Below are 15,243 nucleotides of genomic sequence, written 5' to 3'. Positions count from 1 at the left end.
AGACAATGTTCAGGGTCAGGCATTAAGTGTTCTCATGTGTCAGGCACTGTGCCAGTCTTCAGAGGAGAGATAAATAACAAAATAAACAAAATGATAACACAGAGTCCCTCATTTGAGTTCAAGACTACCTTAAGGAAAAAAAAAAAGAAAATGTGCAAGTATATAGTGCAATAAAGACCAAAGAAGGGGATGGGCAGATGTCCTGCCTACATCCTTTACTATGCAATCTACTCTCTTCTTTTAGCATCTTTTTTTTTTTTTTAGGTATTATCCTTGCAGCCTCCTGAAAATGTACTTTAAATACAAATAATGGCATCTTTCTAGCAAAATCCAAGGTGTTTTTTCATTAATCATCCTCCATGATCTCAGAAGAATTTGACCTGATTGCAACAGAATTCCCAATTTGGATTGATCACTGTCATTTTCGCAGAATATTCTACTTTCCTGGATTCGAGATTCTGTAGTCTGTTTGCTCTCTGGTCACATTTCAAGGCATGCCTTTCCTCTCTGATTCATTTCTATCCCATTTTCAGCCTTAATGCAGCTTTTCTTCTATAATTAAACCTCTTTCCTTCTCTATTTATTGGAAAGTACTATACTCAAAGGAATCTCTGATTCTGAAAGCCTTATTTATCAACTCCAAAAACTTTCAAATTTCTGATTTCCCAAAGTTGCAGATGACACCATCCTTATGGCAGAAAGTGAAGAAGAACTAAAGATCCTCTTGATGAAAATGAAAGAGAAGAGTGAAAAAGTTGGCTTAAAACTCAAACTAAGATCATGGAATCTGGTCCCATCACTTCATGGCAAATAGATGGGGAAATAATGGAAACAGTGTGACACTTTATTTTGGGGGGCTCCAAAATCACTGCAGATGGTGACTGCAGCCATGAAGTTAAAAGACGCTTGCTCCTTGGAAGAAAAGTTATGACCAACCTAGACAGCATATTAAAAAGCAGAGGCATTAATTTGCCAACAAAGGCGCGTATGGTCAGAGCTATGGTTTTTCCAGTAGTTGTGTATGGATGTGAGAGTTGGACCATAAAGAAAGTTAAGCGCCAAAGAATTGATGCTTTTGAACTGTGGTATTGGAAAAGACTCTTGAGAGTCCCTTGGATCTCAAGGAGAGCCAACCAGTCCATCCTAAAGGAGATCAGTCCTGAATATTTTTGGAAGGACTGATGTTGAAGCTGAAGCTCCAACACTTTGGCCACCTGATACGAAGATTCAACTTCTTAGAAAAGACTCTGATGCTGGGAAAGACTGAAGGCAGGAGGAGAAGGAGGCGACAGAGGATGAGATAATTGGATGGCATCACCGACTCAATGGACATGAGTTTGAGCAAGCTCTGGGAATTGGTGATGTATAGGGAAGCCTGGCATGCTACAGTCCATGGGGTCACAAAGAGTTGGACACGACTCAGCAACTGAACTGAAAATTTCATTTCCATAGCATTAACCATCTGCTAGGCAGATGTTTAAAATCAAATTCGTCCTCTTTCCTCAACTATGATCTCTTAACATGTCACAATTAAGTTGTCTAAGGCCAAAAACATGGAATAAATTTTGACTTTTGTCTTTTCCCTTCAACAAGTGGCAAATCTTTAATATTTTTTTGCAGTGTCTATAATATTTTGGTTGTCATTTCTACTCCCATGACCATCACTCCAATCCCAGACACTCAAAGTATTTCTCTTTTTGTTTTGTTTTCTCTGCAATGCTACAATAATGCCTAAGCAATTTAAGTCCTGTCTTTCTATAACTTAGTCAACTTTTCATGAAGTTGCCAAACAAATCTTTCTAAAATATCACTTAAACGGGTACAAACCAATCTTCTAACTGCCTTCTTGTTTCTCTTTTATCATGTGTCTACATGTCTCCTAGTTCCTGAACTTTTCCTAATCTGGTCCCTAACCACCATCTTATTATATTTCTAATTATGCCTGAATATGAAAAATCTCATCAAATCAGGGTTTTTGTAGCTATCCCCCAAATATCAATGTCATTTGTATCTCTTTACCTTTTAAAATTGTGTTCATTTCACATGTTAGCAAGGTAATGCTCAAAATCCTTCAAGCTAGGCTTCAACTTTATGTGAATGGAGAACTCCCAGATGTACAAGCTGGATTTAGAAAAGGCAGAGGAAGCAGAGATCAAATTGCAAACATTTGTTGGGACATGAAAGAAGCCAGGAAGGTCAGGAAAAACATCTACTTCTGCTTCATTGATAATGTCAAAGCCTTTGACTATGTGGATCACAACAAACTGTGGAGAGTTCTTAAAGAGATGGGGTGTTCGCTTTGGCAGCACATATATTAAAATTGGAACGATACAGAGAAGATTAGCATGGCCCCTGCACAAGGATGACATGCAAATTCGTGAAGTGCTCCATATTTTTTGGGGTCGCAAGGAGTCGGACACGACTGAGCGACTGAACTGAACTGAACTGAATAATCCATCTTGTGGACCTATCTTCAGTTAACTACTGCTCTGCTGTTTGGCTGTTTAGTCTCTCTTTGCTTATCTGTAAAATGGGAATACTAATAGCAATCCTATAGGATAGCTGTGAGAATAAAATAAAACCTAATCTGTGGAAAAAAAAAAAAAGAGATGGGAATATCAGACCACTTTACCTACTTCCTGAAAATCCTTTAGAAACGTCAAGAAGCAGCAGTTAGAACTGGACATGGAGCAACAGGTTCTTTCAAAATTGGGAAAGGAGTATGACAAAGCTATATATTGTTATCTGGCTTATTTAACATATATGCAGAGTACATCATGCAAAATGCTGGGCTGGATGAATCACAAACTGGGATGAAGATTGCCAGGAGAAATATCAATAACCTCAGATATGCAGATGACATCACCCTTATGGCAAAAAGTGAAGAAGAACTAAAGAGCCTCTTGATGAAAGTGAAAGAGGAAAGTGAAAAAATATGGCTTAAAATTCAACATACAAAAACTAAGATCATGGCATCCAGTCCCATCACTTCATGGCAAATAGAAGAGGAAAAATTGGAAACAGTGAGAGACTATTTTCTTGGGCTCCAAAATCACTGTAGATGGTGACTGCAGCCATGAAATTAAACTACACTTGCCCCTTGTAAGAAAAGCTATGACAAACCTAAACACCATATTAAAAAGCAAAGACATGACTTTGCCAACAAAGGTCTGTCTAGTCAAAGCTATGGTTTTTCCAGTAGTCATGTACAGATGTGAGAGTTGGACCATAAAGAAGGCTGAGCACCGAAGAATCGATGCTTTCAAACTGGGCTGTTGGAGAAGACTATTGAGAATCCCTTGGACTGCGAGGAGATCAAATCAGTCAATTCTAAAGGAAATCGACCCTGAATATTCATTGGAAGGACTGATACTGGAGATGAAAATGCTCACTGTCTTATAGATTTAGCTCCCTAATACATACTCAACACATATTCCCTGAGTGCCTACAGAATGCCAGACTAGGTAAAACATCTTCTGGTATAGAGTTATGTTTATCCGAAACATCTAAATATTGAATGCCAGGCTGTTTCTGCGATATCAGTTTCCCCTATCTAACTTTATGTAAGCTACAAGCTCATAAATCTTATAAAATGACTGATTGCCATCAGCTCCCTAATGTGAAACAATTGCTAAAATACATTTATGAGTCATCAGGTGGGGCTGATAAGCAAGAAGAATATTAGTCCATTTCTTTTCAAATTGGTCGCACAATGAAATCATCTGGGGAGCTTTAAAAATCTCAAGATTTGGTTCCACCCCAGAGTTCCTGACTTAAATGATAAGGTCTGAGGCCTGGACATCAGGAAGTTCAAAATCCTTCCAAGCGATTCTAATATTCACTAAAAAATGAGAACCCCTAGATTAATACCTCCTGGTGAAGGAAACAGTAACCCACTCCAGCATTCTAGCCTGAGAAACCCCATAGACAGAGGACCCTGGTGGGCTATAGTCCATTGGGTTGCAAAGGAGTCTGACATAACTCAGTGACTAAACAATAAGATTAGTCCATAACTTAAAAACTACAGTTTTCAGTCCAGGGAGAGTATGGTGATAAACATTAAAAATGTTCTGACATTCTCTCTCCCAAAGCTGGCCAGAGCTTCAGTATGAAGACCTGATTGAGATAACTGCCTCCACAATCCTTAGTATTCTAAGCCACAATGAGTTATGCCGTCCTCTTCAGAGAGACTGCAAGACACTGATTCAGTTCTCTAAGATCCTTGGTCTAGCATTGTTTATTAATAGGAAAGCCAGCTATTGTCTTAAGGAGTACAGATTGATTTCATAAATTATAAAGAATAAATTTTGTCTGACATTTATATAAAATTTAATTTTTCAAAAATCTTTTGTGTTTTCATTATGTAAAACAACCCAATGAGGCCAAAACAACAATTATTACCTCTTTTTGAAAACTGGAGACACTAAGGCTGAAACAGGTTTGGTGATTTAGCTTAAACTGTATAGTCAATGGCCAAAATAACACTGGAAGTCAGATATATTAATCAAACATCCAATGCTATGCTAACTTTACATAAAAATCTCTTTGAATATAACTTGCCATGTACTGGAGCATCATGCCAGATCCTTTAAGAACAGAAAGAAATATACATATCCTGATGAACTTTAAACTTAAATTAGGAAGATAAAATACATATATGTAATACTATATCTATGATAAACAGACACACACACACACACACACACACACACACACACACATACCCTTGACCAACCATCTTTACCCAAGTGTGAAATATCCCATTTTTATCCAAGTCTAAAATATCAGTGTTCCAGGCTTTGACTATGATTTCTCTTTTTCATATATATTTAAGTAATTTATTTTCATCACTTATTTTTAATAGAAATGCTGCTTATATACTTCTTTTGCAGTCCATAATTTAGAGTACAAGAAAATCATCTACTGAAATATTCTAGGGCAAGAATATTGTCTACCAGTCTAGTATTCTAGCTTGGAGAATTGCATGGGCAGAGAAGCCTGATAGGCTATAGTTCATGGGGTCACAAAGAGTCGGACATGACTGAGTGACTGAGCAGACAGTCACCACTGATACTGAGCACTTAAAAAAAATCTGACATGCAGCTTCAGTTCAGTTCAGTCATTCAGTCGTGTCCGACTCTCCGCGACCCCATGAATCACAGCACGCCAGGCTTCCCTGTCCATCACCAACTCCCGGAGTTCACGCAAACTCATGTCCACAGAGTCGGTGATGCCATCCAGCCAGCTCATTCTCTGTCGTCCCCTTCTCCTCCCGCCCCCAACCTTTCCTAGCATTAGAGTCTTTTCCAGTGAGTCAACTCGTCGCATGAGGTGGCCAAAGTATTGCAGTTTCAGCTTTAGCATCAGTCCTTCCAATGAACATCCAGGATTGATCTCCTTTAGAATGGACTGGTTGGATCTTTAGCAAGGAGAGAAAAGAAAGCCTTCCTCATTGATCAATGCAAAGAAATAGAGGAAAACAACAGAATAGGAAAAACAAAAGATCTCTTCAAGAAAATTAGAGATTCCAAGGGAACATTTCATGCAAAGATGGGCTCGATAAAGGACAGAAATGGTATGGACCTAACAGAAGCAGAAGATATTAAGAAGAGGTGGCAAGAATACATGGAAGAACTGTACAAAAAAGATCTTCATGACCAAGATAGTCATGATAAAGTGATCACTGACAAGAGCCAGACATCTTGGAATGTGAAGTCAAGTGGGCCTTAGAAAGCATCACTACGAACAAAGCTAGTGGAGGTGATGGAATTCCAGTTGAGCTATTTCAAATCTTGAAAGATGATGCTGTGAAAGTGCTGCACTCAATAGGCCAGCAAATTTGGAAAACTCAGCAGTGGCCACAGGACTGGAAAATGTCAGTCTTCATTCCAATCCCAAAGAAAGGGAATGCCAAAGAATGCTCAAACTACCGCACAATTGCACTCATCTCACACACTAGTAAAGTCATGCTCAAAATTCTCCAAGCCAGGCTTCAGCAATATGTGAACCGTGAACTCCCAGATGCTCAAGCTGGTTTTAGAAAAGGCAGAGGCACCAGAGATCAAATTGCCAACATCCACTGTATCATGGAGAAAGACATGCAGCTTAGGTAGGATTAAAAGACATATATTTTTAGTGATTACAAATATATGAGATACAATAATGACATAGTTAAATAGATAATTTCATATATAATCTTGCCATATTACAGTAATTATAATCATGAGTATTGTGAAACTTTGAAAGAATAACAGTAAATGATTCTATATTAAAAATATGAAAATGAAGATGTACTATACTAAAACTTCAGGTATTTAACTCAGGCTGAAAATATTTTTTAAAAGTGACAATGCTTTTCACTGTTTGATTTAAAGAAGCAAAAACAATCCAATAGAAAAGATTATACACAATAGATTTGATTCCTAAAGTATATATCATTTAATAAGTAAGCATGTGCGGATGCTAGAGCCACATTAAAGAAGGAAAGTATTTTCACAATTTCTGAATTTAGAAAGAGATTTCTATGCTGGAAGGAAAGACTGTTTGTTGTTGATGTTGTTCAGTCACTGTGTCCAACTCTTTCGCAACCCATGGGCTGTAGTCTGCCAGGCTCCTCTGTTCATGGGATTTCCCAAGCAAGAATACTGGGGTGAGTTCCATTTCTTTCTCCAAGAGAAGATACCTAACTTTCAAAGTTTTAGTGACTAAATATTCCTACCCTATATCAATAACCTCAGATATGCAGATGACACTACCCTTATGGCAGAAAGTGAAGAGGAACTCAAAAGCCACTTGATGAAAGTGAAAGAGGAGAGTGAAAAGGTTAGCTTGAAGCTCAACATTCAGAAAACAAAGATCATGGCATCTGGTCCCATCACTTCATGGGAAATAGATGGGGAAACAGTGGAAACAGTGTCAGACTTTATTTTTTGGGGCTCCAAAATCAATGCAGATGCTGATCTGCAGCCATGAAATTAAAAGACAATTACTCCTTGGAAGGAAAGTTATGACCAACCTTGATAATATATTAAAAAGCAGAGACATTACTTTGACAACAAAGGTCTGTCTAGTCAAGGCTATAGTCTTTCCCGTGGTCATGTATGGATGCGAGAGTTGGACTGTGAAGAAAGCTGATCGCCGAAGAATTGATGCTTTTGAACTGTGGTGTTGGAGAAGACTCTTGAGAGTCCCTTGGACTGCAAGGAGATCCAACCAGTCCATTCTAAGGGAGATCGATCCTGGATGTTCATTGGAAGGACTGATGCTAAAGCTGAAACTGCAATACTTTGGCCACCTTATGAGATGAGTTGAGTCACTGGAAAAGACTCTGATGCTGGGAAAGATTGGGGGCGGGAGGAGAAGGGGATGACCGAGAATGAGATGGCTGGATGGTATCACCGACCCTGTGGACATGAGTTTGAGTGAACTCAGGGAGTTGGTGATGGATAGGGAGGCCTGGCGTGCTGTGATTCATGGGGTCGCGGAGAGTCGGACACGACTGAGCGACTGAACTGAACTGAACTGAACTGAGTCCTCACTTGCTCCCCCATCCTCCTTGCTCCCCATCTTTCTCTCAAAGTCAACTCAGCCTCTGACTTGTAAATCTGGGTAACAGTCAATCAGAAAATCTGCGCAAAGCCAGACAGGCTAGGGGGTAACACAATAAAGAACCAAGTTGGAGCAGAAAGCAGAAAAGAGAGCCTTTGGGCACAGAACTGAAAGGAGGGCCCAAGGACTCTGCTGTCAGAGACGAAAAGCATACACATGACAAACATGTGAAGTGTATTTGAGAGTATTTGAAGATAGGAGAAACAAAAAAATAATTTTAAAGTATTTTTCCAGGAAAATTTATTTTGCAAATATAACAACATTTCCTTGAATTTGACTTTGTTCAGAAAAGGACATGTTGCATCTGGGCTTGATACATAAGTATCATTCCTTATTTATAATTTCTCAGTAACAGGAAATCACTAGTATAATGGAAAGGTTACACAACTCTGTAAATTACTAACACTTATTGAATAGTACTCTTAAAATGCCTGAATTTTATGGTATGTAAATTATACCTCAATAAAGCTCTTTTAAATAGAAAAAAAAATAAAAATAAAATATTCTCTAGAATAACAACAGTGATAAGCTGTCCTAAATTAACTTCTTTATAATTTCTCACTCTAATATTCCTAGGACATTCTGGCCAAAAACTATGCTGGTTATTATATTATGCCCCCAAAACAGCATTTCATACAAGCTTTGAGAAATCTAAAATATTAATTTCTACAGAAGGTATGAAAGCCAACTTCTAAGGATAAAATAAGGGAAGGTTAAGGATGGTTAAGGGAACTAAATGGGAAAACGTAGCTTGTCTGATGACAGATAAATCTTTGAGAAAATAGCCTCAGTTCAGTTCAGTCACTCAGTTGTGTCCGACTCTTTGCGACCCCATGAATCACAGCACGCCAGGCCTCCCTGTCCATCACCAACTCCCGGAGTTCACTCATACTCATGTCCATCGAGTTGGTGATGCCATCCCGCCATCTCATTCTCTTTCGTCCCCTTCTCCTCCCGCCCCCAATCCCTCCCAGCATCAGAGTCTTTTCCAGTGAGTCAACTCTTCGCATAAGGTGGCCAAAGTATTGGAGTTTCAAGGCCAGTTAATAAAAACCCTCTACAGTAGGAGAGGTTCACTATATTGATGGTGGTGATAGTTTCATGGTACACATCTGTCAAAACTTATCAAATTCATCAAAACTTATCAAAACTTGTCACACTTTAAATGTGTGAAATTTTTATCTCCCAGCGAACCCAAAAAAAGAAAAAGAAAGTATCCAGGCTACAGATGCATGAACACAAGAGTCCATCTGCAATTCAGAAGGAATACCAGTTTTCAATAGCACTTAGAAACTTGGAAGCTATCATGTTGCTAAAACACATATATAAATATATTCCATCCACATTAGATGAAATATGTAAAATTTAACACTTTGAATTAAACTAACAATTTACATGAGTGTTATGTAAATAAAATTAACATTTAGGTTGAAGAAGAGAATAGGTAGCACATGGCAGTAGGAAGAAGGGTGATTATTTGGTATGGAAGGATGTTTGGTATTTTTAGGAACCAAATATCCATCTGCAAATTGAAAAAGTGGCTGGTTTGCAAGTAGAAAGGTGACACAATATTCAGTCATCTGTTCCTTCATTTATTCAACAAAAATTTCTTGAAATCTTATGAATGCTAAGCATTGCAAATCAGTGGTTGCAAAAGAGACACAGGGTGTTCTCTATCTTCATTAATTTCCCATGTGGCAGAGAACAAAGCGATCAATTAAGCCACCTCACAAAAGTTATATTAACCAGTGGAAAGTGACAAAGAAATATCCATGAAAGAGTAGCACAGTAGTCTCAGGGACGGGTTCCCTGGGAAGGTGTTCTTTGAGCTGGGATGTGCAGAATGAGTCTTAACTATGAGAGAGAAGACAGAATGTATAAAGACCCCAGAGAAGGTAAAACATGGTGCTTACGAATAACTAAAACAGAAGTTGGTCAATTTAAGAGGTACCTGGGAGTTAAAAAATCTATGGGTCTTTGTGGTAGACTGTATTTGGAAGGAGACGGAAGTAGCAAGCATGATACTGAGATTTCTGGAACTGAATACATATATATGGCATCACTGCAAATGATGACTATGGCCATGAAATCAGAAGATGATTGCTTCTTGGCAGGAAAGTGATGACAAACCTAGACAGTATATTGAAAAGCAGAGACTTTACTCTGCCGACAAAGGTCCACATAGTCAAGGCTAGGGTTTTCCGAAACAGTGGTCACATATGGCTGTGAGAGCTGGACCATAAAGAAGGCAGAGCACCAAAGAATTGATGCCTTGGAACTGTGGAGCTGGAGAAGATTCCTCAACGTCCCTAGGACAACAGGGAGATCAAACCAGTCAATCTTAAGGGAAATGAACCCTAAATACTCGTTGGAAGGACGGATGTTGAAGCTGAAGCTTCAGTATTTTGGTCATCTGATGCAAACTGCGGACTCATTGGAAAAGTCCTCGATGCCAGGAAAGATCGAGAGCAAAAGCAGAAAAGAGCATCAGAAGGTGAGATGGCTAGATGGCACTACCGATGCAATGGACATGAACTTGGGCGAACTTCAGGGGATGATGAAGGACAGGCAGGCCTTGTGTGCTGCAGTCCATGGTGTCGCAGAGTCGGACATGACTAGGAGACTGAATAACAGCAAATGTGGCATTTATTAGGCAGAAAACAGAGGACCGAGGTGAGGCTGGAGGTAGGTGTTTGTTCTAATTTCATGGTGTCCTAGAATTTTCCACTGAAACTGCTGAACAAGACCACAACAACATTTATTTTTTTTTTTTAAGTAATTAATTTGTTTTTTATTGGAGGCAAATTATTTTACAACATTATATTGGTTGGTTTTCCCATACATTGACATGAAAATGTCTATATATCAAAGGATACAATCGACAGAGTGAAAAGGTGGCCCACAGGCAGGGAGAAAATATTTGCAAAACAATATCTGATAAAGGGTCTACTCTTACAACTACAACAACAAGGCAATGGGCTGAAATAAACATTTCTTCAAGGAAGACATAAATATAGCTAACAAGCACATGAAACAATGCTCAATATAGCCAATCATTAGAGAAACGGAAATCAAAATCACAATGAGATATCATCTGACATCCACTGTGATTACTACTATAAAATTAAAAAAAAAAACACAGAAAATCACAAGTGTTGCCAAGGATATAAAGAAACTGGAACGCTTATGCACCATTAGTAGAAGTATAAAATGGCACGGTTGCTATAGAAAACAGTACAGAAGTTCCTCAAAGAATTAAAAATATAACTATTATATGATCTAGCAATATCACTTCTGAAAGTGATAATCCAAAATAATTGAAAGCAGGGTGATACAGAGATATTTGTATACCCATGCTCATAGCTGGATTATTCACAATGGCCAAAAGGTTGAAGGCACACAAATGTCCACCAACGGATGAATGGATAAATGAAACACAGTATAAATACACAATAAAATAATATCCAGCCCTAAAAAGGAAAAGCATTTTGACATATGCCACAATATGCATAAACCTCGAGGACCTTATGCTAAGTGAAATAAACCAATCACAATCAGACAAATACTATGATTCCACTTATATGCATTTAGAGTAGTAAAACTCATCAAAAAAGAAACTCACATAGTGAGTGCCAGTGACTTGGGGGAAGGCAAACTTGGAGGTTGTTTAATAGGTATAGAATTTGTTTTGCAAGGTGAAAAAGTTATGGCAATTAGTGACTCAACCATATGATTATACTTTACATGACCAAACTACACACTTAAAATGCGTATAATAATATATTTTATGTGTATTTTACTACAGTTAAAATTTTTAAATATACTAAATAGTATTACTGATAGCTTCCTAGCTATATAATTGATCAATTGGTAGCCAGTTAACCAGATAGAGAGATTTTTGAGAAATGCCATGAACTGAAAATAGAAATTTGGGAATCATACAAAAGCAATAATAATTTTATTACACTGAATTCTCCTCCTTTCATCCATCAAATGTTGAATTTTCAGTGACTTTATAAATATAAAGGCTTCTCATCCTATCCTCCCCAAAACCTAAGTTTGAGAGTCTGGTTTCATCAACCAGGTGAAAACAATTGAAGAGCAACAGCAGACGTGGAGTGTCTGTAGCTGTGTTAAACTGCCACAACAGAGAAATCTCTACCTGCCTATACACCTAATTTCAGAAAAATTAAAAATGGGAAGTGTAGATAGAGGTGAAAAAAAAAAAAAGACTACTCTTTTGAGTAGTCTTATTTAACAGCATTCTTAATTTTCTAGAAAAAACACACTGTTTAAACATCACATTCAGTTCAGTTCAATTCAGTCACTCAGTCGTGACCGACTCTTTGCGACCCCATGAATCACAGCACGCCAGGCCTCCCTGTCCATCACCAACTCCCGGATACATCCCTCTAAAATAATATTATTCTTCCTACCTTGTTTGCGTACATCCTCAACAGCAGCAACCAGTTCTTCTTTGAGATCTTGACTCTCCTTAGCAATCTGTTCACCTTTTTCCAGAAAGTTCTGAGTGGCTTGCTCTACAGATGCGGCCAGTACATGGGCTTTCTTTGACCTTCCTTTCTTTTTACCGGATGGGCCTTTGTTGCTTGTGTTGACAAGTGTTGTCACCTTAAATACAAAAGAACAACTGTAAAATTGCTCTGCATGACCGTCCAGAAATAGTGTATTATTACCTCATAATTTAAAAATGTCCTTTGTATATTAAATCATGAATACATATCACATAGCCTCATCTTAAGGAAAATGTGGAATTATATGGATTAGCATATAAATTAATAGCTATTTATTTCCTGCAGGGGGAAAGAAAACACAGGATGTGAATAAAGGAGGACGAGCAGACTTGTAAGTAGCTCAAAATTTTCAATCCACTCGAGGTTGTGCTTTCACAGATTCACAAATATAGTGCTGGTTAAAGTATCTAGCTTCAGGGAGGAAAGAAAATAGAATAAACGGTGGAACTGCCTTTGAGCTTTCAGTCAGGAAAACCAGTACCCAAGTGATCTCCAAAGTGAGGAGAGAGATGAAATAGTAGTTAATAAATGGTGGACCATCAAAATGCATGATTTACGTGTCACTTTCCAAAGGCTTTAAATGAAGATTCTTGCTATTTCTGATTTCATCTTATAAAAACAATGTGGCAAATTTGATCTGAAGAGCCTGAATGACTCAGTCTCAACATTTGGTTAACCTGCGGAAATTTCCAGAATAGAAACTAGATTTGCATTATCACTCCTTTTCTAGGTATCATAATTTGGATACATATTTCAATTGCCAAACTTCTTTTAGTGCTACATCTAGAGCAATTTAATCTGCTAACAAAGCTTTTAATATCTTTTAAACGCCTTATCTCCTATCGACTTCTGAATATTTTCTGCCAGTGAGAAGTCTGGGAGGGAAATGAATGCAACGGTTTCATATTCTCTTTAACTAGTCATCTACACCTCTGCATTATTTTTATCAGATTCATAGGAATGTGGGTGCTGTAGTTTATTTGCACTGAGGTGTCTATCCTGCTTAGCAAACTAAAGCTTTTATTGGAAGTTATCAAGAAAGCTAGTCCACAGAAAAGTTCTAAATGCTTTAGTCTCTGCTCTTTACTCCAAATTACAGAGCAAGCTAAGTGATTTGGCAAGTCACAATCAATGTCTAGTCAGTTTATTGGGAAAGATATAATACCAGAAGGAAAAAAAAAGTATTAAAAAAATGAACTGATGCTAAAGCTGAAGCTCCAATACTTTGGCCACCTCATGCTACGAGTTGACTCACTGGAAAAGACTCTGATGCTGGGAGGGATTGGGGGCGGGAGGAGAAGGGGACGACAGAGAATGAGATGGCTGGATGGCATCACCGACTCGATGGACATGAGTATGAGTGAACTCTGGGAGTTGGTGATGGACAGGGAGGCCTGGTGTGTTGTGATTCATGGGGTCGCAAAGAGTCGGACACGGCTGAGCAACTGAACTGAACTGAACTGAAAAAAATGAACTAAGATGACGAATGAAGTAGAATCATTACTTCAAACCATTATTTCTATTACTATAGAAATGGGAGTCATCATATTCAGCTTTCTTTTGATTGCTAACTAATTAGATACAGAGAATTAAAGGACTCTGTAAGGACATTTAAGCACATAGACCAACTAAAAAAAGAAAGATAAAATCATTAAGAATAAGACCGCCAAAAAATGGTATTTTGCTGTAAAATGTATATGGAATCAGTCACACTTTATAGTCTTTCCAGTTCCACCTACAGAAAAAGCTAGTCACTCAGTTGTGTCTGACTCTTTGCAACCCCAAGGACCGTAACCTCTGTCTGTGGAATTCTCCAGGCAGGAATACTGGAGTGGGTAGTTATTCCCTTCTCCAGGGGATCTTCCCAACGCAGGTATCAAACCCAGGTCTCCTGAATTGCAGGCAGATTCTTTACCATCTGAGCTACAAGGGAAGCTCCAACTTAGAGGCAACCTTCAGATGACAGACAGTATGTCTCCAAAGTCACTTTTCTGAGGGACAAGAGCATTCTCCTTAATGTGGATTTACTCTAACACATTGACGCATAAAAGATATGACACTGAAAGATGAACTCCCAGGTCAGTAAATGCCCAATATGCTACTGGAGATGAGTGGAGAAATAGCTCCAGAAGGAGTGAAGAGGCCAAGCCAAAGCAAAAACAACACCCAGTTGTTGATGTGACTGGGGACAGAAGTAAAGTCCAATGCTGTAAAGAACAATATTACATAGGAAACTGAAAGTTAAGTCCATGAATCAAGGTAAATTGGAAGTGGTCAAAAAGAAGATGGTAAGAGTGAACATTGACATTTTAGGAATCAGTGAATTAAAATGGACCAGAATGGGCGAATTTAATTCAGATAACCATTATATCTACTACTGTGGATAACAATCCCTTAGAAGAAATGGATTAGCCTTCATACTCAACAGACAAGTCCAAAATGCAGTACTTGTGTGTAATCTCAAAAATGACAGAATGATCTCAGTTCATCTCCAAGGCAAGCCATTCAATATCACAGCAATCCAAGTCTATGCCCTAATCAGTAATGCTGAAGAAGCTGAAGTTGAATGGTTCTAGAAAGACCTCTTAGAACTAACACCAAAAAAAGATGCCCTTTTCATCATAGGGGACTGGAATGCAAAAGTAGGAAGTCAAGAGATACCTGCAGTAAGAGGCAAGTATTGTCTTGAAGTACACAATGAAGCAGAGGAAAGGTTAACAGAGTTTTGCCAAAAGAATGCACTGGTCATAGCAGCCACCTTCTTCCAACAACAACATCACCAGATGGTCAATACCAAAATCAGGTTGATTCTATTCTTCGCAGCTGAAAATGGAGAAGCTCTATACAGTCAGCAAAAACAAGACCAGGAGTTGACTGTAGTTCATGAACTCCTTATTGCCAAATTCAGACTTAAATTGAAGAAAGTAGGGAAAACCACTAGAACATTCAGGTATGACCTAAATCAAACCCTTTATGATTATATAGTGGAAGTGACAAATAGATTCAAGGGATCAGATCTGATAGTGTCTGAAGAACTATGGACAGAAGTTTGTAACACTGAACAGGAGGCAGTGGTCAAAACCATCCCCAGGAAGAAGAA

At 38.3% G+C, this 15,243-nt stretch overlaps 1 protein-coding gene and 1 non-coding gene across 5 annotated transcripts in view; one reads left to right on the top strand and one right to left on the bottom strand.

Moving 5' to 3' along the window:
- The window catches only part of CTNNA2 (catenin alpha 2), a 1,253,094-nt gene that overhangs the window by 1,115,474 nt on the left and 122,377 nt on the right, over nt 1-15,243 (bottom strand). For all 4 annotated transcript variants that reach the window (XM_055400364.2, XM_088841736.1, XM_088841737.1 and 1 more), the window contains exon 2: nt 12,045-12,240. In XM_055400364.2, the coding sequence (XP_055256339.1) occupies nt 12,045-12,240 (196 nt within the window). The remainder of the gene's footprint in view (nt 1-12,044; nt 12,241-15,243) is intronic.
- Nucleotides 2,291-2,397, top strand: LOC129540163 (U6 spliceosomal RNA). The gene has a single exon (XR_008682614.1). It is a non-coding gene; the product is annotated as a U6 spliceosomal RNA (small nuclear RNA).

Source organism: Moschus berezovskii, chromosome 11 (assembly GCF_049115385.1).
Source record: "Moschus berezovskii isolate FMDL1 chromosome 11, NW_MosBer_1.0, whole genome shotgun sequence".
In the NCBI taxonomy this organism is placed as follows: Eukaryota; Metazoa; Chordata; class Mammalia; order Artiodactyla; family Moschidae; genus Moschus; species Moschus berezovskii.
Note: the sequence above shows the minus strand (reverse complement) of the source record. Positions and strands in the feature narration are given on the sequence as shown.